This window comes from Hemitrygon akajei, chromosome 13 (assembly GCF_048418815.1).
Source record: "Hemitrygon akajei chromosome 13, sHemAka1.3, whole genome shotgun sequence".
Taxonomy (NCBI): Eukaryota; Metazoa; Chordata; class Chondrichthyes; order Myliobatiformes; family Dasyatidae; genus Hemitrygon; species Hemitrygon akajei.
Genome location: NC_133136.1, coordinates 8,650,918 through 8,674,448, shown reverse-complemented (window position 1 = coordinate 8,674,448; position 23,531 = coordinate 8,650,918). Strand labels below are relative to the sequence as shown.

The 23,531-nt window shown below is 42.8% G+C and overlaps 1 protein-coding gene across 9 annotated transcripts in view; it reads right to left on the bottom strand.

The window, feature by feature from the left end:
* poli (polymerase (DNA directed) iota) overlaps positions 1–23,531 on the bottom strand; it is an 82,141-nt gene that overhangs the window by 43,118 nt on the left and 15,492 nt on the right. For 8 of the 9 annotated variants that reach the window (XM_073064099.1, XM_073064101.1, XM_073064098.1 and 5 more), the window contains exons 2-4: positions 17,778–17,909; positions 10,670–10,834; positions 897–1,052 (exon numbers count right to left, since the gene is read on the bottom strand). In XM_073064099.1, the coding sequence (XP_072920200.1) occupies positions 897–1,052; positions 10,670–10,834; positions 17,778–17,909 (453 nt within the window). The remainder of the gene's footprint in view (positions 1–896; positions 1,053–10,669; positions 10,835–17,777; positions 17,910–23,531) is intronic. The other variant, XM_073064095.1, reaches the window with a different exon arrangement.

Sequence of the window (23,531 nt, the reverse complement as noted above, 5' to 3'; positions counted from 1 at the left end):
CAAAACTTTTTACTTTTGTCATTGTGCCTGTCAGTTGATTTGACTGTCCTGTATTGTTTATTGTGTTGAGTTGTGGTCTGTGCTTGTTTGGGATACATACTATGAAAAGAACTTAAAATGCCGTGCATTTTTCAGGCCACGTAAAAACTTTCTGCTCGGAGCACTGCTTGGTCTGCACAGCTGTAAAAAACAATTAGCGAGAACATTGCATGTCATGGACAGAACTGAAGTGACAGGGTTGTACAAAGATTAAAGAAAGATGTAATGATCAGATTCATTTGTCACATGTACATTGAAACATCAAAATATACAGTGAGATGTAACATTAACATCAACGACCAATGTAATCCAAATATGCACTGTGGAAAAGTGTTAACATGCTTCTGGTGCCAACAGCATGTACACAACTTACTAACTCTAACCCGTACATCTTAGAAATGTGATAGGAAACCAAAGCACCTGGAGAAATAAGATGCTGCCCGGCCTGCCAAGTTCCTCCAGCATTTTGTGTGTTGCTCAGATTTCCAGCATCTGCAGATTTTCTCTTGTTTGGGAGAACATAGAAACACCTTACAGACAATGGCGGGAATTCAACCCGGGTTGCTGGCACAGTAATCACATTATGCTAACTGCTTCACTACTATGTGACCCCCTAAGCTACCATGCCTATCATGCCTTCATTCAATTACACATCAACAGATTTATTACATTGATGATTTTAACCAGAGTCATTTTCAGTTTTAATCTGCTCGTTTGAAAGGAAAAACTCTCTTAAGATGAGGTGCTTTCCCCAAAAGGTTACTGGTGCTGTAATTGCATTATGCTAACTGCAATGAAGGATGAAGGAACAACAATCAAAAGCTAGACGGTGCAGTTAGTGGTGGAATTGTTCTTACCCTGGTTACCGTAGACATGACCAGATACAAACAAGTCTGCAGGGACAACACCACTTCCAATCCGTTGCAATCTCTTCTCCACTAGTTCAGTTATGTCGACAAAATTTTCATCAAAGCCTAGTCGTTCCACTAGTGGACTGAACTCCTCCAGCAATTCTGAGAAATAATCCAAGACAATACAGAGAAGATTAATTCAGTAAATAAATCACAGAACAGTACAGAGCAGAATGGATCCTTCGGCCCACAATGTCATGCCTACATATAGAGTTATAGAATACAACAGCACAGAACCAAGCCCTTTGGCCCATCTAGTCCATGCTAAACAATTACTCTGCCTAGTTTCACTGACCTACACCCAGACCATACCCCTTCCATCCACATACCTATCCAAGTTTTTCTAAAATGTTGAAATACAGTACTGCAGAAAAGTCTTAGCAACATATATATAGCTAGGGTGCCTAAGACTTTTAGCACAGTACTGTAGAACCCACATCCACCACTTGTGCTGGCAGCTTGTTCCACACTCTCACCACCATCTGAGTGAAGAAGATTTCCCTCATGTTCCCATAACCATTTTGCCTTTCACCCTTAATCCATGACCTCTGGTTCTTGTCTCACCCAACCTCAGTGGAAAAAGTCTACTTGCATTTGCCCTATCTATACCCTCATAATTTTGTATACTTCTATCTAATCTCCCCTCATTCTCCCATGCTCGAGGGAAGCAAGGAGTCTGTAAGGAGTTTGTTTGTTTTCCAGTGATGACATGGCTTCCTCCCACTTTCCAAAGATGTAAGGGTTAGGGTTTGAGAGTTGCGGACATGCTACGTTGGCGCCTGTAGCATGGCCACACTTGCCGGCTAACCCCAGCACATCTTGGGGCATTCCGGAGTTCGGAGTGCAATTCCAGTCCTGTGCTGTTAAGGAATCTCTATACACCTTCCCCATGGAAAGCGTGGGATTTCTCTGGGTCCTCCAGTTTCCTCTCACTGTACAAAGATATACCAGATAGGTCAACAGGTCATTGTAAATTGTCCTCTGATTAGGTTAGGGTTAATTGGGTTTGTCAAGGGTAACTGAGATAGCTTGGCTCCAAGAACCGGAAAGGCCTACTCCACTAAATAAATCACTAAATAAATACATAAATAAAATACCCCATGTTTTATTGATTAAGTGCAAAATATGAATTAAACAAACTGAAGGTACTGATTTTTCCATATGGTGCAATTTCGAAAGTTAAACGTGATGTTTTTTTCACATTTACAGTTACCTACTCAAGGGACAGAATAATGCTGATCAGTGGAAAATGTATTGAACGTAGGCAATATGGTTTAGGTTACTAGGAGACAACAATATTTCTCTCACTGTTGTTTTAGAAGAACAGTCAGCTGTCTTGACAGGAACAAAGGAAACTTTTGAGTCTTTCATGTATAAACCAGCAAGTCCCTCAGAAACAATTTCTCTATTCAAGGTAAAAGTGCCCCTCCTCCTTCCCTTTCTCCTCTCCTATCAGATTCCCTTTTCTCCAGTCCTTTATCTTTACCATCTATTACCTCCCAGCTTTTTACTTCACCACCTTCCCCCACCTTCCCCCACCCATCACCTTCTAGCTTATCCTCTTCACCCCCCCCCCCCCACCCCGCCACCTTCTTATTCTGGCATTCACCCCCATTTTCTCCAGTGCTGATGAAGGGTCTCAGCCTGAAATGTCAACTGTTTATTCATTTCCGTGGATGCTGACTGACCTGTTGAGTTTCTCCTGTATTTTTTTGTGTGTTGCTCTGGATTTCCAGCATCCGCAGAATCTCATGTTTAAATCTGTAGGCTATGTAACCCTGCATTATGCAGTAATATGCATATAGTATGTAACTTACCAAACAGGACTATGTAACAACAAATTAAGCTGCGGTATTTTTCAGCACCTTCGCTCTGATCACCAAAAAAGGCAGGATCTCCTGGTGGCTACCCGTTTCAATTTGGTTTAATTTCCATTCCAAAATGTCCATAAGACATAGGAGCAGAATTAGACAATTTGAAACATCGAGTCTGCTCCACCATTCAATCATGGCTGATCTTTTTTCCCCCACCTCAGCCCCGCATCTGGCCTTCTTCGTATAAACTTTATGCCATGTCCAATCAAGAACCTATCAAGTCTTGCCCTAAATATATCCAACAACCTGGCCTCCACAGCTGCCTGTGGTAACAAATTCCACAAATTCACCACCCTCTGGATAAAGAAATTTTTCCACATCTCCATTTAAATGGACACCCCTCTATCCTGAAGTTGTGCCCTCTTGTCCTAGATTCCTCCACCATGGGAAACATCCTTTCCACATCTACTCTGTCCAGGCCTTTCAACATTTGAAAGGTTTCAATGAGATCCCCCCTCATCCTTCTAAATTCCAGTGAGTACAGACCCAGAGCCATCAAACATTCCTCAATGAATACCCTTTCATTCTGAGAATCATCCTTGTGAGTTCCTCTGAACCCTTTCCAATGCCAGCACATCTTTTTTTAGATGAGCAGCCCAAAACTATTCACAATACTGGTGCCTTATAAAGCCTCAGCATCACATCCCTGCTCTTGTATTCTAGACCTCTTGAAATGAATGCTAACATTGCATTTGCTTTTCTCACCACTGACTCTACCTGCAAATTAATCTTTAGGATGTTCTGCACAAAGACTCCCAAGTCCCTCTGCATCTCAATTTTTTGGATTTTCTCCCCCTTTTACACATATATTTCTACTATCAAAGTGCATGACCATGCATATTGTCTGCCCATGGCTTCCTCTACTGCCACGATGGGATTGGAGGACCAACACCTTATATTCCATATGGGTACTCTAACCCAGTGGCATGAACATCGATTTCTCTGACGTCCGGTAATTCCCTCCCCTCCCTCCTCTCGTTTTGCCATTCTCCATTCTGATTACCCTCTCACTCCTCCTCTTCTCACATGTCATCACTTTGCTTCCCCTCCTCCTTTCCTTTCTTCCATAGTCCTCTCATATCATATTCTTTCTTCTTCTGCCCTTTACCTCGTTCACCTATGGCCTCCCAGCATCTTACTTCATCACCCACCCACCTTCCCCCTCACCTGGTCTCACCTATCACCTGCAGCATGTACTCTTTCCTCTCTTCCCACTTTCTTATTCTGGCTGGTGCCCCCTTCCTTTATAGTCCTAACAAAAGGTCTTGGATGAAATGTTGACTGTTTATTCTTTTCCATAGATGCTGCCTGACCTGCTGTGTTCCTCCAGCATTTTGTGTGTGTTGCTTTTAGCTAGGCAATGCAGCAACAGCAAGAATTACCTTCCTGATTACCTTCAAAGTTCAAAAGAATTATTATGAAAGTACATACAATACTGTGCAAAAGTCTTGGGCACATATGCATAGCTTGGGTGCTTTAGACTTTCACAGTACTGCATGTAACATCTACTACCCTGAGATTAACCACCTTACGGGCATTCATACTAGAACAAAGAAATTCAATAGAATCAATGAAAAACTACACACAAACAGCCAAAGTACAAAAGATGGCAATCTGTGCAAATACATAAGATAGATTAGACAGACAGATATAGACAGATAAGACAGCCAGACACCCTTACTATCTCTACTAAAGGTGGTATAGATAGGGTAAATGCAAGCAGGTTTTTTCCAGGGGGGGGGGGGTGAGACTAGAAGTAGAGGTCATAGGTTAAGGGTGAAAGGTGAAATGTTTAAGTTGGACTTGAGGGGGATCTTCACTCAGAGAGTGGTGTAAGTGTGGACCAAGCTGCCAAAGGAAGTGATAGATGTGGGTTTGATTTCGGCATCTAAGAGAAGTTTGGATGAGTACATGGGAGGGATACGGAGGGCTCTGGTCCAGCTGCAGGTCAATGGGACTAGACAGAATAACAGATTGGAGTGGACTAGATGAGCCATAGGGCCTGTTTCTGTGCTGTAGTGTTCCATGACTATGACGTTATGATTCTGTAAGATGGCTATGCAAATCTGTAATAGAATGATTGTCTTAATTAAGTTGTTGCAAGTGACTATGCATTCAAAACCTCCAAGACCATAACCTCGTGGCTATGTGGCCAGTGGCGTAATGGCCAGTTAGTAAGTAAGTAAGCAAAGTTGGGGTGCCATGATAGCATAGCAGTTAGCGTGACACTGTTACAGCTCGAAGTTCAGAATTTAATTCCTGCGTTGCCTGTAAGGAGTCTGTACGTCTTCCCCGTGATTGCACGTTTCCTCTGTGTGCTCCAGTTTCCTCCCACACTCCAAAGACATATCGGTTAGTGGGCTAATTGGTCATTGTAAATTGTCCTGTGATTAGGCTAGGGTTAAATACATGCGTTGCTGGGCGGCACAGCTCAGTGGGTCAGAAGGGCCTGTTCCACGCTGTATCTCTAAATAACTACATTTACTTCAGTAATACCTTTGAGAAGAGCCCCACCTGAGAGGCTGCTCCAAAGGTAGGACCCTATACCATCCAGAGCAATTGACAAATTGGCTCCAGAGTTGTCCTGGCAGGTGGAGGCAGAAGATGTTGGATAAGGATTAAGGATTGTTACGGAGACTGGTGTGGGGACTCATTAAATTTAAGTTTGTTACATGTATTAGCAATCCAGATTTGAATGCAGGAGGTAATAATTAGTAAATTTACAGATGAACAAAGATTGATGATGATGTTTCTAGAATGACGACTTGTAAACTGTCTCCATTGATGTCAACCTTTGATTAATAACAATCTCAATTAATGTCTCAGCCCAGGGTTTCGTGAACTGAAGTTACAATCTTAAGGATCAACAACTTGATTGCCGAAAAATATTTATCTTGCAAATTGAGTGCTAGAAATTTTTTTGCACAGCAAAACATTTTACTTATTAACCAAAGGAGATAAAAGCCCAACTGCTAAACATAGTTCTCAAGTTAGTCTAGTTTATTTCTGGTCCTCCACAGCTATGAGTTTAGATGTGGGGATGACAAAGTAACGACCCACACTGCCTGTTCTAATGTAACATGCATGATTTAGAACATAGAACATTACAGTACAGACCCTTCAGCCCACAATGTTGTGATAATCTTTTAACCTACTTCAAGATTAATCTAACCCTTCCTTTCCACATGGCCCTCCATTTTCCTTTCATCCATATGCCTATCTAAAAGTCTCTTAAGTTTCCCTAAATGTATAATAATAATTACTTTATTGATCCTAAGTGTGAAATTGTTTCAATACAGCATCAATATTTAAAAACACACTTAGCAGTGTGCAGACTTAACTACTAATAAAGAGCAGAATAATAATACACATGATAATGTACCAATGTGCAATAATAATGTACGAAATAATAAAACAGAGACTATCGTACTATGATGTCTGTTCTGTTGCACAGAGATGAACTGTTGTATATGTTTATTGCATTTGGTTGGAAAGATTTTTGGAAAGATTTTCTGTAACAATCCTTGTGACAGCGGAGCTGAATGATCCTGTTCAAACCTGCTTATTCAGTAGGTATGGAGAGGATGTGCCAGATTGTCCATATGGATAACAGTTTGTTTAGTGACCTCCTCTCCAACACTAACTCAGAAGAGTCCAGGTTGTTGCCAAGGACGGATCCAGCCTTTCTGATGAGTTTATTTTGTCTTTTTGCATCACCAGCACCGATGCTGCTCCCCCAACATAAAGCTGGAAAGAGGACTGCACTCACTACAACAGATTGGTAAAAGATCTCCAACATCCTGTTACACACATTGAAGGATCTCAGCTTCCTTAGAAAATAGATGATTTTGTATTCTTGTTAGATATTATAAACAGCCCTTTTTTTTCCAATATTTTTTTCCCTTTTTTTTCTTTTTCTCTTTTTTGTTTTTTTTTAATATATATTATGACATAACCTAGGTTTGCTTTGTTTATATGTTACTTGTATCGTCCATGATTTGGGAATACTCATTTATATTGTAACTATTGCTTATGTATTCTTTCATGTTCAGTTGAAATGTGTGTGTTTGTAATCCCATTATCTATGTATTAATCTTATTATGTTGATATTAATAATAATAATAATAAAAAGATTGAAAAAGAAAATAGAGTCTGCCTATCCCCTTCTTGTAAACAGCTGTGGTGTTGGTTTTCCAATCAAGTCTGTTGACGAGTTGAACACCTCCACCCCTACAACAACTTCTTCCTCCTAAATCAATCATCATCGCCTGGGTTTTGGCCACATTCATCAGCAGGTGATTCCTTCCGCACTACTCCACAAACTTGTCCGCCAGTCCTTGTACTGTGACTCCTGCCCTTCCCTGATACACCCAACCACCACAGAGTCATCAGACAACTTTGGCAAATGACGAGACTCAGATTTCCACTGACATTTGTCTCTACCATCCCTAGCAGTGGGATCCACACACCCATCACTATCTGTGTAGAACAACTTACCTTAAAATCTCCCACTATACCTTCCTCCAAATTTAAATTATATTTTCCTCATATATTGTAAACCTTAAAATTATACCCCTTCCCATATTAGCCAGTTCCACCCTGGGGAAGCGCCTCTGGTTATCCTCTTGATCTATGCCTCTTATCATCTTGTACATCTCTATCAATTCACCCCTTATCCTTCTTCACTCCAAAGAGAAAAGCCCTAGCTTGCTCATCCATTCCTTGTAAGAAATGCTCTCCAATTCCAGGCAGGATCCTGGAAAAACTCCTCTACACCCTCTTCAAAACTTTCACATCGTTTTTTACAGTACAACAAGGCAAACACAACTGATCGCAGTAATCCAAATGTGGTCGAACCAGGAATTTATCGAGCTGCAACTCACTACTAAGATTTCTGGCAGGATGGAGCAACAGAGGATTCTTGGAGTCCACATCCACAGATCCCTCTGGGTTGCCAGGCAAGTTTATAGGGCGGTTAAGGTGGTGTATGGTGCATTGACCTTCACTAATCAAGGGATTGAGTTCAAGAGCCATGAGGTAATGTTACAGCTCTATAAAACCCTGGAGAGACCACACTTGGAATATTGTGTTCCGCTCTGGTCACCTCATTATAGGAAGGATGTGGAAACTTTAGAGAGGGTGCAGAAGAGATTTAACAGGACGCTGCTTGGATTAGAAAGCTTGCCTTATGAGGGAAAGATTGAGCGACTTAGGGCTTTTTACTTTATGGATCAAAAGAGGATGAGAGGAGACTTGACAGAGGTGTACAAGAGGATGGAAGGCGAACACTGGAGTGTAGTGTTAGCATTACCCTATTACAGTGCCAATGACCATCAATGACCATCTGCTGTAAGTAGATTGTACATTCTCCATTCTCTCCATAACTGTGTGGATTTCCTCCAGGTGCTCCGGTTTCCCACTGTCCAAAGACGAACAATTTGGTAGGTTAACTGGTCACAGCGTGTACTCATTGGGCCAGAAGGGTCTGTCACTATGCTGTATCTCTAAATAAATTAAAATTAAAAATAAATAAAGAGGTGTAGGTAGAATGGACAACCAGAGACTTTTTCCCCCAGGGTGGCAATGGCTAATACAGGGGGCATAATTTTTAAGGTGTGTGAAGGAAATTATATGTGGGGTTGTCAGTGACAGGTTTTTTTTTATACATAGAGAGTGGTGGGTGTTTGCAAAGTACTGCCAGGGGTTTGATAGATGCAAATACAATTAGGGACATTTAAGAAACTCTTAGAAAGGCACATGGATGAAAGAAGAAGAAGAAGAAGAAAAAAAAAGGTTGTGTTGGAGAGAAGAGTAGACTAATGTCTTCAATCAGTACCACCGGATTAAAAGAGTGGTGCTCTCTACCCACACTCCCACAGTACTACAAGAATTTCTCCAATAATCAAATTTGCTCCTGAAGTTGGGTAAAAGTTGGAACAACATTGTGGGCCAAAGAGACTGTACTGTGCTGCACTGTTCTATGTTAGTTAACATACAGTACACTTCCAGACCAATGTCTTTCAACTTAAAAAGAAACAAAGACAGCCAGGGTTTTTGTCCTTTGTCAGTATCGGCTGACACCAGCTGAACTCGACCGGTGAGACAGAGGAAGGCTTGGATTTAATGCCTTTTGAGTTGAGTAATTTACTAATTTCTCTGTGTTTTGAACCATAGAGGATAACTTCCACTCAACTTCACTCACCCCAATGTTGAACTGCTTCCACAAGTTAAGCACTCACTTTCAAGGATTCTACATTTCATATGCTCAAAACTTATTGGTTATTTATTATTATTTGTGCTTTCTTTTTGTATTTGCACAGTTTGTTCATCTTTGTCCATCTCTCCTGTGTGCGATTTTCATTGGTTCTATTCTTTTCATTGTTGCTACATAGTTACTGTGATTGCCCACAGGAAAATGAATTTCAAGGTTGTATATGGTGACGTATATAACACAAAAGTCTCAGGTATAAATGTACTGCTAGGCTGCCTAAGACTTTTGCATGGTACTCTATTTGCCAATGTGGAGCACAGAGCACATTTGGCAGGAGCAAAGGGTGTTGGGAATGACAAAGGTGGTGAGCCGTGAGAGGTGTGTGGGACAGGTGGCAGAGAAGGAGTGCAGGTGTGAAGGTGATGGCATGGGTGCCATCACCCAGCCCTGGGAAACCAGGCAAGGACATTTGATTCCAAACAACTTGTTTATTGATCATTACAGAATGTCTCAATGGTGCTTCCCACTCCCTCTCCTCTCCTTTCTCCTTTTCCCAACCATGACTCCCCTCTCCTTGCCCCCCTCCGAATCTGCGTTCACATTAGAGACCCATATCAGAATCAGGTTTATCACTCACCTATGTCATGAAATTTGTTTTTTTTTTGTGGCAGTAATACAGTGCCTAAAACTTTTGCACAGTACTGTGTATAAGATGGGGAAGGAAAAATGGAGGCGGAGTGAAGTTAAGATGACACTAAATGGAGACTCCTTTGCTTGCATCTTTGGAAACAGCTCTATTTCCATCTTTAATATCTTTATTTTTCCCTTTCAGGGTTCTTTTGAAGACCCTGACCTGGAGTTACATGTTGACTTTGGTTCTTTGCAGGAATAGAACCCGTTCTTGGGGTTTCAGGACGGACTGTTGTTCGGCACGCCAAGGGTTCGGCCCGAGAATCCAGCTCAGATTTGGAAGCCTAAGATCTCGGGGCTCTGGAGACGGGCGGATCGAGGGTCGGTGTTGTCAGGGGATTCAGAAAATCTACTGCTGTGGGCTCGAAGACTCAGGATCTTTGCAATCTTCAGACACAGAGCTCAAAAAAAGCGATGCAACAGACTTTTAACAACATAAACCAGCGAGTTGCTGGGAAAATGGAGACACCTTCTTCTCCCTTATTAGGGAGAGAGAGAGAACCTATGGTATGTCGAATGCAGGGTGAAACGTGAAGTCCTTGGGGTCACTAGAAGTCTGTGTCTTTGCTGTTGCATTGCTCATGCCTGAGTGCTCGGTGGCGATGCTGATGCTTTTTTTTGCCCGTGGGGGGAGAGGGGATTGTTGCTTGTTGCCGCTTACACACGGGAGGGAGGGGGACTGGGGGGGGCGGGACTTTGGGGTAATTACATGTAACTGTCCTGCATTCTTTGGGGCACTTCTCTGTTTTCGTGGATGTTTGTGAAGAAAAATCATTTCAGGATGTATATTGTATACATTTCTCTGACATCAAATTGGACCTTTGAACCTTTGAAAATCAAAAATCACAAATGGTAAATCAAAGACTTACAGGCAAAAACACTGTGAAGAGAAAATTAAAAACTATTACAATGATCTGACTATTTTTAAAAGAGTTTTCAAGTACCTGTTATTTGGTACGATGCTTCCCTGTAAGGGGTCAGGTCTTCTCCACAGATAAGAATTACATCGGGGCACCTTTCTTTGGCGACACTAACTGACATCATTTTATTAACTCCATACCTTCTGGCTTCATAATTACAAGTGACCACCAGGTGTTTTTGATGAACAGCTGAAAGAAAAAAAAGAGAGAAAAAATTATATTCCATGATGGAACAGTGGTGCAGACTTGATAGGCCAAATGGAGCAATTCTATTCCTATGTCTTATGGTCTTATGATTCTAAAAGATCAAGGTAGGTCAGGGTGATGTGAAGAGGCTACCGGTCAAGGTAGCACCAGTGAACAATTCCTCGGGTGACATCTTCCAGATAGTCAATCATTTCAGCTTTTCTACATCTTCTACCTAGTCTTTCATCTTAATTTTGCTTTTGAAACTGTCAAAGCCTGTGACTTACATTCTGTAGTTCGATCGAGTGAGCTAGTACTCTGCTGTCCCCGAGAAAATTCCAGGAAAAACATGCAAGCACGAGCTATCATGAGGAGAAGAGACAAGACAAAGGGCCGTGATCCATTAAATTTCTCACAAATTAAAGTGTCGAGGTAGTTTGAAATATCAAAGAAAATGCAGAGGAGGGGCCGCAGGGTTTGAGCCTCTGCTGTCAGAAATGTATTCGAAATTCTGAGTTATGGGTTGGACTGTAGTTCATACTGGCCTCTTTCACTTCTATGTTTTTTCAAGTTCTCACCCATTCTTTTTTGTTGCTACTTATATAGTTTTCTGTATTCTGTGGCTACCCAGAGAAGACAGATTTCAGAATTGCATTCTGCACACATACTGTGTTAATAAAATGAACCTTTGAGATCAGGGAAGGGGACTTGGGGATCGGTGTTCTTGTTTAGTTTTGTGTAGTGGAGGGGTGTTTGGGGCGGGGGGTCAATGTTCTTGTTATGTTTTGTGTGGGGGCCAGGATTTTTGGGGGCTGATGATCATGTTGCCATTCTTTTTTGTGTGATGGGGGTGGGTTTGATGCTTCTCTCTTAAAACAACTTCCATGCTCTTTCTTTGTTTCGTGGCTATCTGGAGAAGACAAATCAGAGAGTTGTATAGGGATATACATTTTGATCACAAATGAACCTTTAAACCTTTTGAACCTCTGAAATTCTAAACACAAGAGATTCTGAAGATGCTGGAAATCTTGAGCAGCACATACAAAATACTAGAGGAACTCATCCTGACCTGCTGAGAAGTAGAAATTACTTTTTCTAGACAATCATATAAACTAGAACATAAAAGAGTTCTATGTTCTGAAAAATAAGGGGGTGCACGGTAGCGTAGTCATTAGCATTACACTTTACAACACCAAGAACCTGGTTTTAATTCCCACTGCTGCCTGTAAGGAGTTTCTTTGTTCTTCCTGTGATAGCGTGGATTTCCACTGGGTGCTCCAGCTTCTGCCCACGTTCCAAAGACATACGGGTGAGTAGGTTAATTGGTCTCATGGGTGTAATTGGGAAGGTCGGGATCAATGGTTCGTAACGACCTGCTACTATGCTGTACCTCTAAATTAATAAAAGTCAGGCAGCATCTACGGAGAGGAATGAACAGTCGATATTACAAGCCGAGAGACCCTTCATCAGTCCTGCTGAAGGCTCTTGGCTTTCCTCCCCATCGATGATCCCTGACCTGCTGAGTTCCTCCAGTACATTGTGTGTTGATCAGTTAAGGAGGTGGGATGAGGTAGGTATGAGGTGATTCATTTTGGATATTCAAACCAGGGTAAGGCTTCATAAGGCATTGGTCAAATCACACTTGGAATACTGTGAGCAGTTTTGGAGACCTTATCTGAGAAATGATGTGCTGGCATTGAAGAGGATCCAGTGGTGGTTCATGAGAATAATTCCAGGAATGAAAGGGTTAACATATGAGGAGCTTTTGATGGCTCTGGGCCTGAACTCACTGGAGTTTAAAAGAATTGGGGGGGGGGGGGGATCTCATTAAAACCTAACAAATATTGAAAGGCCCAGATAGAGTGGATGTGGAGAGGATGTTTCTTATAGTGGGGGAAGTCTAGGACCAGAGGGCACATCCTCAGAATAGATGGAAGTCCCTTTAGAACAGAGTTGAAGAGGAGTTTTCTTAGCCAAAAAGTGGTGAATCTGTGGAATTCTCTGTTCTTATTTGTTCATTCCTCATTTATTACTGTGTTGTATAGTGAGAATATCTCCGGGGCAGGATTTTGTACTGTGTGGAATGCAGGAAGTCTGGGAGACTTCCAGTGATGTCTCTGGAGATGTGGCTCCGAAGAACAGAGAGGTGAAGAGGACTGCGGTGTTGATAGGAGATTCCTTAAACAGAGGAACAGCGATGAGATTCTGTGGGCACGATAGAGGCACCTGGATGGTATGTTGCCTCCCTGGTGCCAGGGTCGGGGATGTCTCAGATCAGGTCCATGGTATTCTCAAGGGCGAAGGTGAGCAGCTAGAAGTCTTTGTACATATTTGCACCAACGACATAGGTAGACAAAGTGAGAAGGTCCTGAAGAGAGATTTTAGGGAGCGAGGTAGAAAGCTAAGAACCAGGACCTCCAGGGTACTAATTTCTGGATTGTTGCCTGTGCCAATTGCCAATGAGGGCAAGAATAGGATGATTTGATGGGTGAGTACGAAACTGAGGAGCTGGTGCAGGGCGCAGAGGTTCAGATTTATGGTTCATTGGGAACTCTTCTGGGTAAGGTGTGACATATTCAAAAGGGAAGGGTTACACCTGAAACTAAGGGGGTTCAATATCCTTGCAGGCAGGTTCACTAGAGTTGCTTAAGTGGGTTTAAACTAATTTGGCGGGGGACAGTCATCGAAGTGATAGTGCTGAGGATGAGGTAGTTGGCTTACAGAGCCAATGTGTAGTGAGACTCCCAGCAAGGAAAGGCTGATGACAGGGCAAAATTACAGTCAACATTGGAATTGCAGTTCCCATGTAAAAGGTGGACAAAATCGACAAAGGTGAATACAGGACAGAAGATGCTATATTTGAATGAGCGTAGTATATGGAATAAGGCCACTAAACTTCGAGCAGGTACAGATTGGCAAGTATAATGCTGCAGGCATCAATGAATCATGGCTGAAAGAAGATTATAGCTGGGAGCTTAATGTCCAAGCATACACACTGTATTGTAAGGATAGGCAGGAAGGCAGAGAGGGTGGTGTGGCTCTGTTGGTAAAAAGTGAAATCAAATCATTAGAAAGAGATGACACGGGGTCAAAAGGTGTTTGATCATTGTAGATAGAGTTAAGGAACTGAAAGGGTAAAAAGATCCTGATATACCACCCCAAACAAGGATGTGGTCTACAAGTTACAAAGGGAGATAGAAAATGCATGCCAAAAGGGCAATGTTACAATAATCAAGAGAGATTTCAATATGCAGGTAGATTGGGAAAATCAGGGTGGTGTTGGATTCCAAGGGGGGAGCTTCTAGAGTGCTTACGGGATGGGTTTTTAAAGCAGTTCATTATTGAGCTCATTAGGGATCAGCTATACCAGATTGGGTGTTGTGCAATGAACCAGAATTGATTAGAGAGCTTAAGGTAAAAGAACCCTCAGGGGAAGTGATCAAATTCACCTGAAATTTGAGAAGAAGCTGAAGACAAATGTATCAGTTCTACAGTGCAGAAAAGGAAATACAGAGACATGAGAGAGGAGCTGGCCACAATTGATTGGAAAGGAACAGAGGAAGGGATGTTGGCAGAGCAGCAATGGCTGGAATTTCAGGAAGCAATTCAGAGACACAGGATATATAAATCCCTAAAAGGAAGAAGTATTCTAAAGGCAAGATGACACAACCATGTCTAACAAGGTATATGAAAGCCAGCATAAAAGCCAAAGAGAAGGCATATGGTATGATAGAGCAAAAAATTTGTGGGAAGCTTTTAAACACCAACAAATGGCAACTAAAAAAGTCTTTCAGAAGATAAAGATGAAATACGTAAGCAAGCTACCCAATAATATTAAAGAGGATACCAAAAGTGGTATCCTTTAAGCATCCTTCAGATACATAAGGTGTAAAAGAGAGGTGAGAGTGGATATCAGACCACTGGAAAATGATACTGGAGAGGTAGTAACAGAGCAACAAGGAAATGCCAGATGAACTGAGGAAGTATTTTGCATCAGTCTTCACTGTGGAAGACACTAGCAGTATGGTGGAAGTTCTAGGTGTTAGAGGTCATGAAGTGTGTGAAGTTCCCATTACTACAGAGAAGGTTCTTCAGAAACTGAAAGATCAAAAGGCAGATAAATCACCTGGACTAGATTGTGTACGCCCCAGGGTTCTGAAAAATGCAGCTAAAGAGATGGTGGAGCACTAGTAATGATCTTTTAAGAATTACTAGATTCTGAAAAGGTTCCAAAAGACTGGAAATTACAAATGTCACTCCACTCTTCAAGAAGGGGGAGAGGCAGAAGAAAGGAAATTATAGGCCAGTTTCTCTGACCTCCGTGGTTGGGAAGATGAAGATGTTGGAGTCTATTGTTAAGGATGTGGTTTCAGGGCACATGAAAAAATCAAGGGAAACCCTTGCCTGACAAATCTTTTGGAATCCTTTGAAGAAATATTAAGCAGGATAGACAAAGGAGAATTGGTTGATGTTGAGTACTTGGATTTTCAGAAGGTTTTCGATAAGATACCATATATGAAGCTGCTTAACAAGCTATGAGCCCATGGTATTGCAAGAAAGATAAAGCAGTGGCTGATTGGCAGCAAGCAAAGAGTGGGAATAAAGGGAGTCTTTTTTGGTTGGCTGCAGGTGATTAGCAGTATTGCACAGGGGTCTGTGTTGGGATTGCTTCTTTTTACATTCTATGTTAATGATTTGGATGATGGAATTGATGGCTTTGTTGCAAAGTTTGCAGATGATACAAAGATAGGTGGAGGGACAGATAGTTTTGAGGAAGTAGAGGGGCTACAGAAGGACTTAGACAGTTTAGGAGAATGGGCAAATAAGTGACAGATGGAATACAGTGTCAGGAAGTGTACGGCCATGCACTTTGGTAGGAGAAATGGAAGGGTTGACTATTTTCTAAATGGAGAAAAAATACAAAAATCTGAGGATTTGTGAGTCCTCGTGCAGGATTCTCTTAAAGTTAATTTTCAGTTTGAGCCTGTGGTGACGAAAGCAAATGCGATATTACCATTCATATCAAGAAGACTAGAATATAAAAGCAAGGATGTAATGTTGAGACTTTATAAAGCACTTGTGAGGCCTCACGGTGTATTGTGAGCAGTTTTGGGCCCCTCATCTTAGGAAGAATGTGTTGAAACTGGCGAGGGTTCAAAGGATGTTCATGAAACTGATTCCAGGATTGAACAGCTTGTCATATGAAAAGCATTTGATGACTCTGGGCCTGTTTTCACTGGAATTTAGAAGAGTGAGGGGTGACCTAAAACCTATTGAATGGTGAAAGACCTTGATAAGAATGGATGTCTTATATTTAAATCAGAGTTCAATAGGTTCTTTATTAGTCAGGGTGTCAGAGGCAAGGTAGGAGAATAGGGTTGAGAGGGAAATAGATTACCTCTGATGAAATGATGGGCTTAACGTCCAAATTCTGCTCCTATGTCTTATGGTAAGACCTATACAGTAACTAACAGGGCATTAAGGAGAGTTGTTTAACAGAGGGATCTGGGAATATAAGTGAAAGCAGACGCATAAATAGACAGGGTAGTGAAGGTAGTGTTTTGCAAGCTGGCTTTCATCAGTCAGGGCACTGAGTTTCAGAAAAGGGATGTTCTGCTGCAAATATACAAGCTATTGCTGAGACCACCCTTGGAGTGCTGTGTACAGTTTTGGACACCCTGTTTTAGGAAAGACATTGTCAAGGCAGAAAAGAGATTTACCAGATGCTGCCTGGACTAGTGGGCCAGAGTTACAGGGACCTTTATTCCTTGCAGTGTAGGAGAACGGGAGGTGGGCTCATGAAGCTTATAACAGCATGAGGCATCCGGCTAAGATGGAATGTCATTGTATTTTCCCTAGGGTTAGGCACAGATACGAGACAAGAAGGGAGAGATCAGAATCAGAATTAGGTTTAGTATCACCAGCATATGGTGCAAGATCTGTTGTTACGTGGTAACAGTACATTGCAACACGTAATAATAAGAAAAACGTAAATTGCACAACGTGGTGGGGTGGAGATGTGCCTCTACAAAATGAGGTGCGAGGTGTTCCTTCACTCTGCTAGCCTGCAGGTCACCCTTCGGCAAGATGTAGCATCTGCTTAAATTCCCCACCCAGATCAGGGTCATGTGAAGCCATGGGAGCAGGTGGAGGATGGTTGTATGAGCAGCTGGTGCATATCACAAGTCCTAGTTTTATGACCACTGACACCAGACAGACAATCTCCGAAGAGCATCGATAATGGCTGGGGTCATCCATCTTGTAAAGACATTGTCCAGAAGAAGGCAATGGCAAACTACTTCTGTAGAAAAATTTGCCAAGAACAGCTATGGCCATGGAAAGACAGTGATCACATGTCACAGGACACAGCACATAACATACATATTTTTCAAATGTTAAATCAAATAAGGAGTGAGTGATAGATTATTTAAAAAAATACCTTAAAACAATGTTGCTTACTGTATTGACTATGGCTGTAACTGTAGATTTCAGCTGTAGCAACATAAAATTTGATGGTTTTCATCGGAGCTGCCTTCTTAATGCATTCCATTGAGTTGCTTTCTTAATAGCGCCACCAGAAATATATTTAAAAGAGAACTGAGAGGTATGTTGTTTACACAAAGGGTAAATGAGATGCCAGAGGAAGTGGTTGAGGCATGTAGACCTGCTAGGTTTAAGAGACATTTGGATAGATACATGGAGGAGAAGGGTTTGGAGGCTTGTGTGCTGAATAAGGGCAACTGGGAGCAGCAGAGAGGACGCTGTGCTCGGCCTGGGCCATTTAGGCCTCAGAGACTGCCATGCTGTACTACTCTATAACAGTTCCAGACCAGTGATATTCTTACCAACAGAGACATCAAGTGAGCTTGCTACAATTAATGCATCACAGTTTCTGATATATAACATGAGACATTCCATTTAAAAATGACAAAAAATGTTCAGGTACCCAAAGGCATTCCTCGGTATTCAGGATGCTGCATTGTTTCCACCTGAGCGTAGAAGCAATCGAGATCAATATGCACAATTACCCTGAATCCCTGGAGATCAGCAGCTTGAAAAACATCTTTATAACAATTGCCTGAAAGAGAAAAACAAAACATCCAATGGAGGACTCCAAATCTGAAAGGAAGATTTTATTTTCCTTTGAGATCAAGGGCTGCAAGGTAATGTTGCAGCTCATTAAAACCCTTGTCTTATTGTGTCTGAGGAACTGGTGCAGGGGGCAGGGTTTCAGATTTCTGGTTCATTGGGATCGCTTCTGGGGAAGGTATGACCTGTATGAAAAAGATGGCTTGCACCTGAACTCAAGGGGTACCAATGTTCTTGCCAGCAGGTTTGCAAGAGCTGTTGGGTGAAGACTTAAACGAATTTGGCAGGGCACTGGAGTGGTAGGGCTGAGGATGGGGCAATTGGTATACAGGTAGTGTGGAGTGAGACTGAGTAAGGACAGGCAGATGATAGGACAGAATTGCAGTCGGTAAGAAGAACTGAACTGTAACATGGGGGGGGGGGGGAATCAGAAAGATTGATGAATACTGAACTGAAGGCATTATGAATAGGAATTTCTTTAGCCAGAGGGTGGTGAATCTGTGGAATTCATTGCCAGGTGGCTGTGGAGGCCAAGTCATTGGGTATATTTAAGGCAGAGGTTGTTAGGTTCTTGATTAGTCAGGTCGTCAAAGGTTATGGGGAGAAGGCAAAAGAATGGGGTTGAGAAGAATAATAAATCGGCCATGATAGAATGGCAGAGCAGATGATGGGCCAAATGGCCTAATTCCGCACCTATGTCTTATGGACTGAGGAAATACCACCGATTTCATCTCCTGTGTGTCACTGAGAACTGCCATGTTTGTTAAATGCCAAAACCGTTTAACTTGTCTGCCTCACCAAAGATGCTTCAAAAAACTGGTCATCTCTTGTTATCACTGGAGTGGAGGATCATCTGAAGGATGAATTTTGTGCTTCAGAGGGTGCAAAGGCGATTTACCAGGAATGCTGCCTGGATTAGAGAGCATGTCTTATGAGGAAAGGTTGAGCAACCTAGGGCTTTTCTCTTTGCAGCAAAGGAGGTGGAGAGGCAACGTGCGAGAGGTGTACAAGATGATAAGAGTATAGCCAGAGACTTCTTCCCAGGTTGGAAATGCCTATTATGAATGGGCATAATATTAAGGTGATTAGATGAAAATATAGGTGGGGGGGGGGGGGGGGGATGTCAGAGGTAGGTTCTTTTAAAAAAAAAAGAGAACAGTGAGTGCATGGAACACACTACCAGGGGAGATGGTAAAGGCAGCTACATTAGAGACATTTCGGAGACTCTTAAATAGGCTGATAGAAAAATGAAGGGCTATATGTGAGGGAAGAATTAGATTGATGTTGGAGTAGGTTAAAGGTAGGCTGAAAGACCTTTCTTCTTAAAGGTTAATGGTAGGGGTCTTTGGCATAAAAAAGGTTGGCAAAGTTTATCTAAGTGCCACTTGTATGACAGTATTGTATCTGCTCCACCATCTCTATCAGTGCATTTCAAGCCCCTGCTGTGTAAAGTAATTTCCCCCCTCTCACCTTAAATCTATGTCCTCTGGAACATGACATTTCAATGTAGGAAAGACTGGCGATCTACACGATCTCTGCCTCTCAATTTTACATAGTTCTATCTGATTGCCCCTCAGACTCTGACCCTCCAGAGAAACTGATCCTTGTAGCTGCTACTCTCTTAAATCCTGACAACATCCTGGTGATGCTGTTTTGCACATTTTTCAACCCTCCACATCTTTCAAACAGAATTGCACACAGCTTATTCTAACGTAGAGGTTGTCTCGCATATTCCACCTTACAGCCATGTGCTCAATTGGTAAATTGCCATATGAACTGTCATACAGTGCCTTGCATTCTGTTCACAGTCCGAGAAAAGTACAGCACAGAAGCAGGCCCTTTGGCTCATCGAATCCTTGCTATCCCATTTAAACTGCCTAGTCCCATCGACCATGGCCCTTCATACCCCAACCATCCATGTAGCTTTCCAAACTTCTCCTAAACATTGAAATCGAGCTCTCATGCACCACTTGTGCCAGCAGCTTGTTCCACGCTCTCACCACCCTCTGTGTGAAGGTGATTCCCCTCATGTTCACCTTAAACATTTCACCTTTCACCTTTAACCCACGAGCCCTGATTGTAGTCTCACCCAACCTCAGTGGAAAGGTTCAGACAGATCAATTCATCATAATAGTGCATTGTGGAACTACGAGGGCAAACAATAACAGAATAAATCATAAAAGCTACTGAGAGCGTGCAGTACAAGATCATAACGAGGTGGATTGTGAGGTCAAGAGTACACTTTAATGTACTAGGGCACTATTCAATAGTCTCATAATTTTAGAGCTTCAACTAAATGTAATTGATTACATCTAATCTGAGGAGGAAAATGGGGGTGGCACGGTAGCATAGTGGTTAGCACAAGACCCATACAGTTCCAGCCACCAGGGTTTAATTCCCACTGCTGCCTGTAAGGGGTTTGCACATTATGCCCATGACCACGAGGGTTTCCTCCGAGTGCCCTGGTTTCCTCACACTGTCCAAAGACATACCGGTTGATAGGTTAGATCACAAACATGAGAAAATCTGAGTAACACACACAAAATGCTGGAGGAACTCAGCAGGCCAGGCAGCATCTATGGAAAAGAGCACTGTCGACACTTTGGGCTGAGACCCTCCATCAGGAGTGGGAAAAAAAGACGAGGAGTCGGAGTCAGAAGGTGGGGAGGAAGAAACACAAGGTGGTAGGTGAAACCTGGAGAGGGGGTGAGGGGTGATGTAAAGAGCTGGGAAGCTGATTGGTGAAAGAGATACAGGGCTGGAGGAGGGGGAATCTGATAGGAGAGGACAGAAGGCCATGGAAGAAAGGGAAGGGGGAGGAACACCAGAGAGAGGTGATGGGCAGGTAAGAGAGGAAAAAGGGAATGGTGAATGGGGGGGGGGGGGGGGTAGCGATTACCGGATGATCAAGAAATCAATGTTCATGCCATCAGGCTGGAGGCTACCCAGATGGAATATAAAGTGTTGCTCCTCCAGAGTATGGCCTCGTTGTGGCAGTAGAGGAGGCCATGGAGTGACATGTAAGAATGGGAATGGGAAGTGGAATTAAAATGGGAGGCCACTCTGGGATCCCACTTTTTCTGGCAAACAGAAAGTAGGTGTTCGACAAAGCGGTCTTCCAATCTACATCAGCTCTCACAGATATACAGGAGGCTATACTGGAAACACCGGATACAGTATACGACCCCAAAAGACTCACAGGTGAAGTGTTGCCTTACCTGGAAGGACTGTTGGGGCCCTTGAATGATAGTGAGGGAAGAGGTGTAGGGGCAGATTTAGCACTTGTTCCGCTTGCAAGGATAAGTGCCAAGGGGGAGATCAGTGGGGAGAGATGAATTGACAAGGGAGTCGCACAGGGGGCGATCCCTGCGGAAGGAAGGGGGAATGGAGAAGATGTTCTTGATGGGAGAATTCCGTTGGAGATGGTGGAAGATAAGGAGAATTATGTAGCGGATACAGAGGCTGGTGGAGTGGTAGGTGAGGACAACAGGTACCCTATTCCTGGTGGGCTGGCAGGAGGATATGGTGACAGCAGACATGCACGAAATGGAAGAGATGCGGTTGAGGGCAGTGTTGATGGTGGAGGAAGGGAAGCCCCTTTCTCTGCAGAAGGACATCTCCATAGTTCCAGTTGGTAGGTTAACTGGTCATTGTAAATTGTCCTGTGATTAGGCTAGTATTAAATTGGGGATTACTGGGCGGTGTGGGGCAGGGGGGGTCTAGTTTTATTAGCACTCAGTCAGCTTATCTCAGCCACAGCGACAGCAGGGCACTGACATCCTCTGTCTGAGGGTAAAGGGTGTAATCGTCCCCACTGTTGTACAGAATGATTAATGCTTCAGATTATGGTCTCCATCAAGTGACAATCTGCAACAGCAAACAAAAATGATGATAGATGTAAAACAGATTTGCAATCAACTGTTTTATGCTGCTGCTTCTGTCACGATCTGCCTCTCAATGGAAGTATTGAATGAGTTCAAGACCACTATAATCCTACCACCACTGCAGATGAAAGGACTCAGATCAACACGTTAACTATGTAACTCCAGGGAATCAGAATCAGAATCTGGTTCATGTCACTGGTATATGTTGTGAAATATGTTGTTTTGAGGCAGCAGTGCAGTGTAATACACAATTTTAAAAAACTATAAATTACAAAAAGATATCTGCATAATTTAATTAAATGAGTGCAGAAACAAAAGTGAGGTAGTGTTCGTGGGTTCAATGTCCATTTACAAATCTGATAGCTCAGTGGAAGAAGCTGTTCTGGAAATACTGAATGCCTCTTCAGGTTCCGGTATCTTCTTCTTGATGGTAGTGATGAGAGGAGGGCATGTCCTGGTGATGGGGGTCCCCCAAAGAAGATTTGATTAGTTTTATTTGTCATATGTACATTGAAACAAAAGGGAAATTCATCATTTGTGATAAATCAAATCAGTGAGGATTGTGTTGGGCAGCACAAATTTAACCCAATTTCCCTCGGGCTCAATAAAGTATGTCTGTCTGTCTGCAAGAGTCACCACACTTCCCTGCCCACAACTCCCTCACCCGAACCTGTCCGACGTTGGAACGTGGGAGGAAAACTGAGCACCTGGAGGAGACTGACAAGGTCACAGGCAGAGCAAACTAACCTTTTACAGGCAGCAGTAGGAATTGAACCCCCGATCTTACAGTTGATGCTATAAAGTGTTGTGATAACCTCTATGCTACCATGCCACCCCATAGATGCTGCCTGATCTGCTGAGTTCCTCCAGCACTCTGTGTGTGTTACCTGCAGCACACGGTCATATGAGCAGCCGGTGCATATCACAAGTCCTGGTTATATGACCACTGACACCAGGCAGACAATCTCTTAAGAGTGTTGATAGTGGCTGGGGTCACCTGTCTTGTAATACACTGCCCAGAATTTTCCTGTAGAAAAATTTGCCAAGTACAATCATGGTCATAAACCATGTTCCGCACATCATACAACACAGCACATAATGATGATGACCTGCAGATGCTTATTACCTAATCTCACTTGGAGTGTGGCTGACAGAACAGACTTGATGGCCCAAATGGCCTAATTCTTGTGTCTTGTTGACTCACAAAACAAAGACAGTCAGAGGAGTGAATTAATTAAAGACAGAGAAGTCAAAAAAAAACAGCTGGAGCAAAAATAGATCCTTCATATCACAATTAGCTTGAACTGGACTGAAAGTTCCGATCACAAACAAGAGAAAAGTGCAATGCTGGAAATCCAAAGCAACACACACACAAAATGCTGGAGAAACTCAGCAGGCCAGGCAGCATCTATGGGACAGACCGTAGTTGATGTTTTAGGCCGAGACCTTTCATCAGGACTGGGAAAAAAAGATGAGAGTTAGTGGGGAGGGGGGAGGAAGAAACACAAGGAGGGTGAGGAGGGGTGATGTAAAGAACTGGGAAGTTGATTAGTGAAAGAGATACAGGGCTGGAGAAGGGGGAATCTGAAAGGAGAGGACAGAATACCATGGAAGAAAGAAAAAGGGGATGATTATATTCTGTCAGGCTAGAGGCTACCCAGACAGAATATAAGGTGCAGCTCATCCATCCTGAGTGTGGCCTCATCGTGGCAGTAGCGGAGGCCATG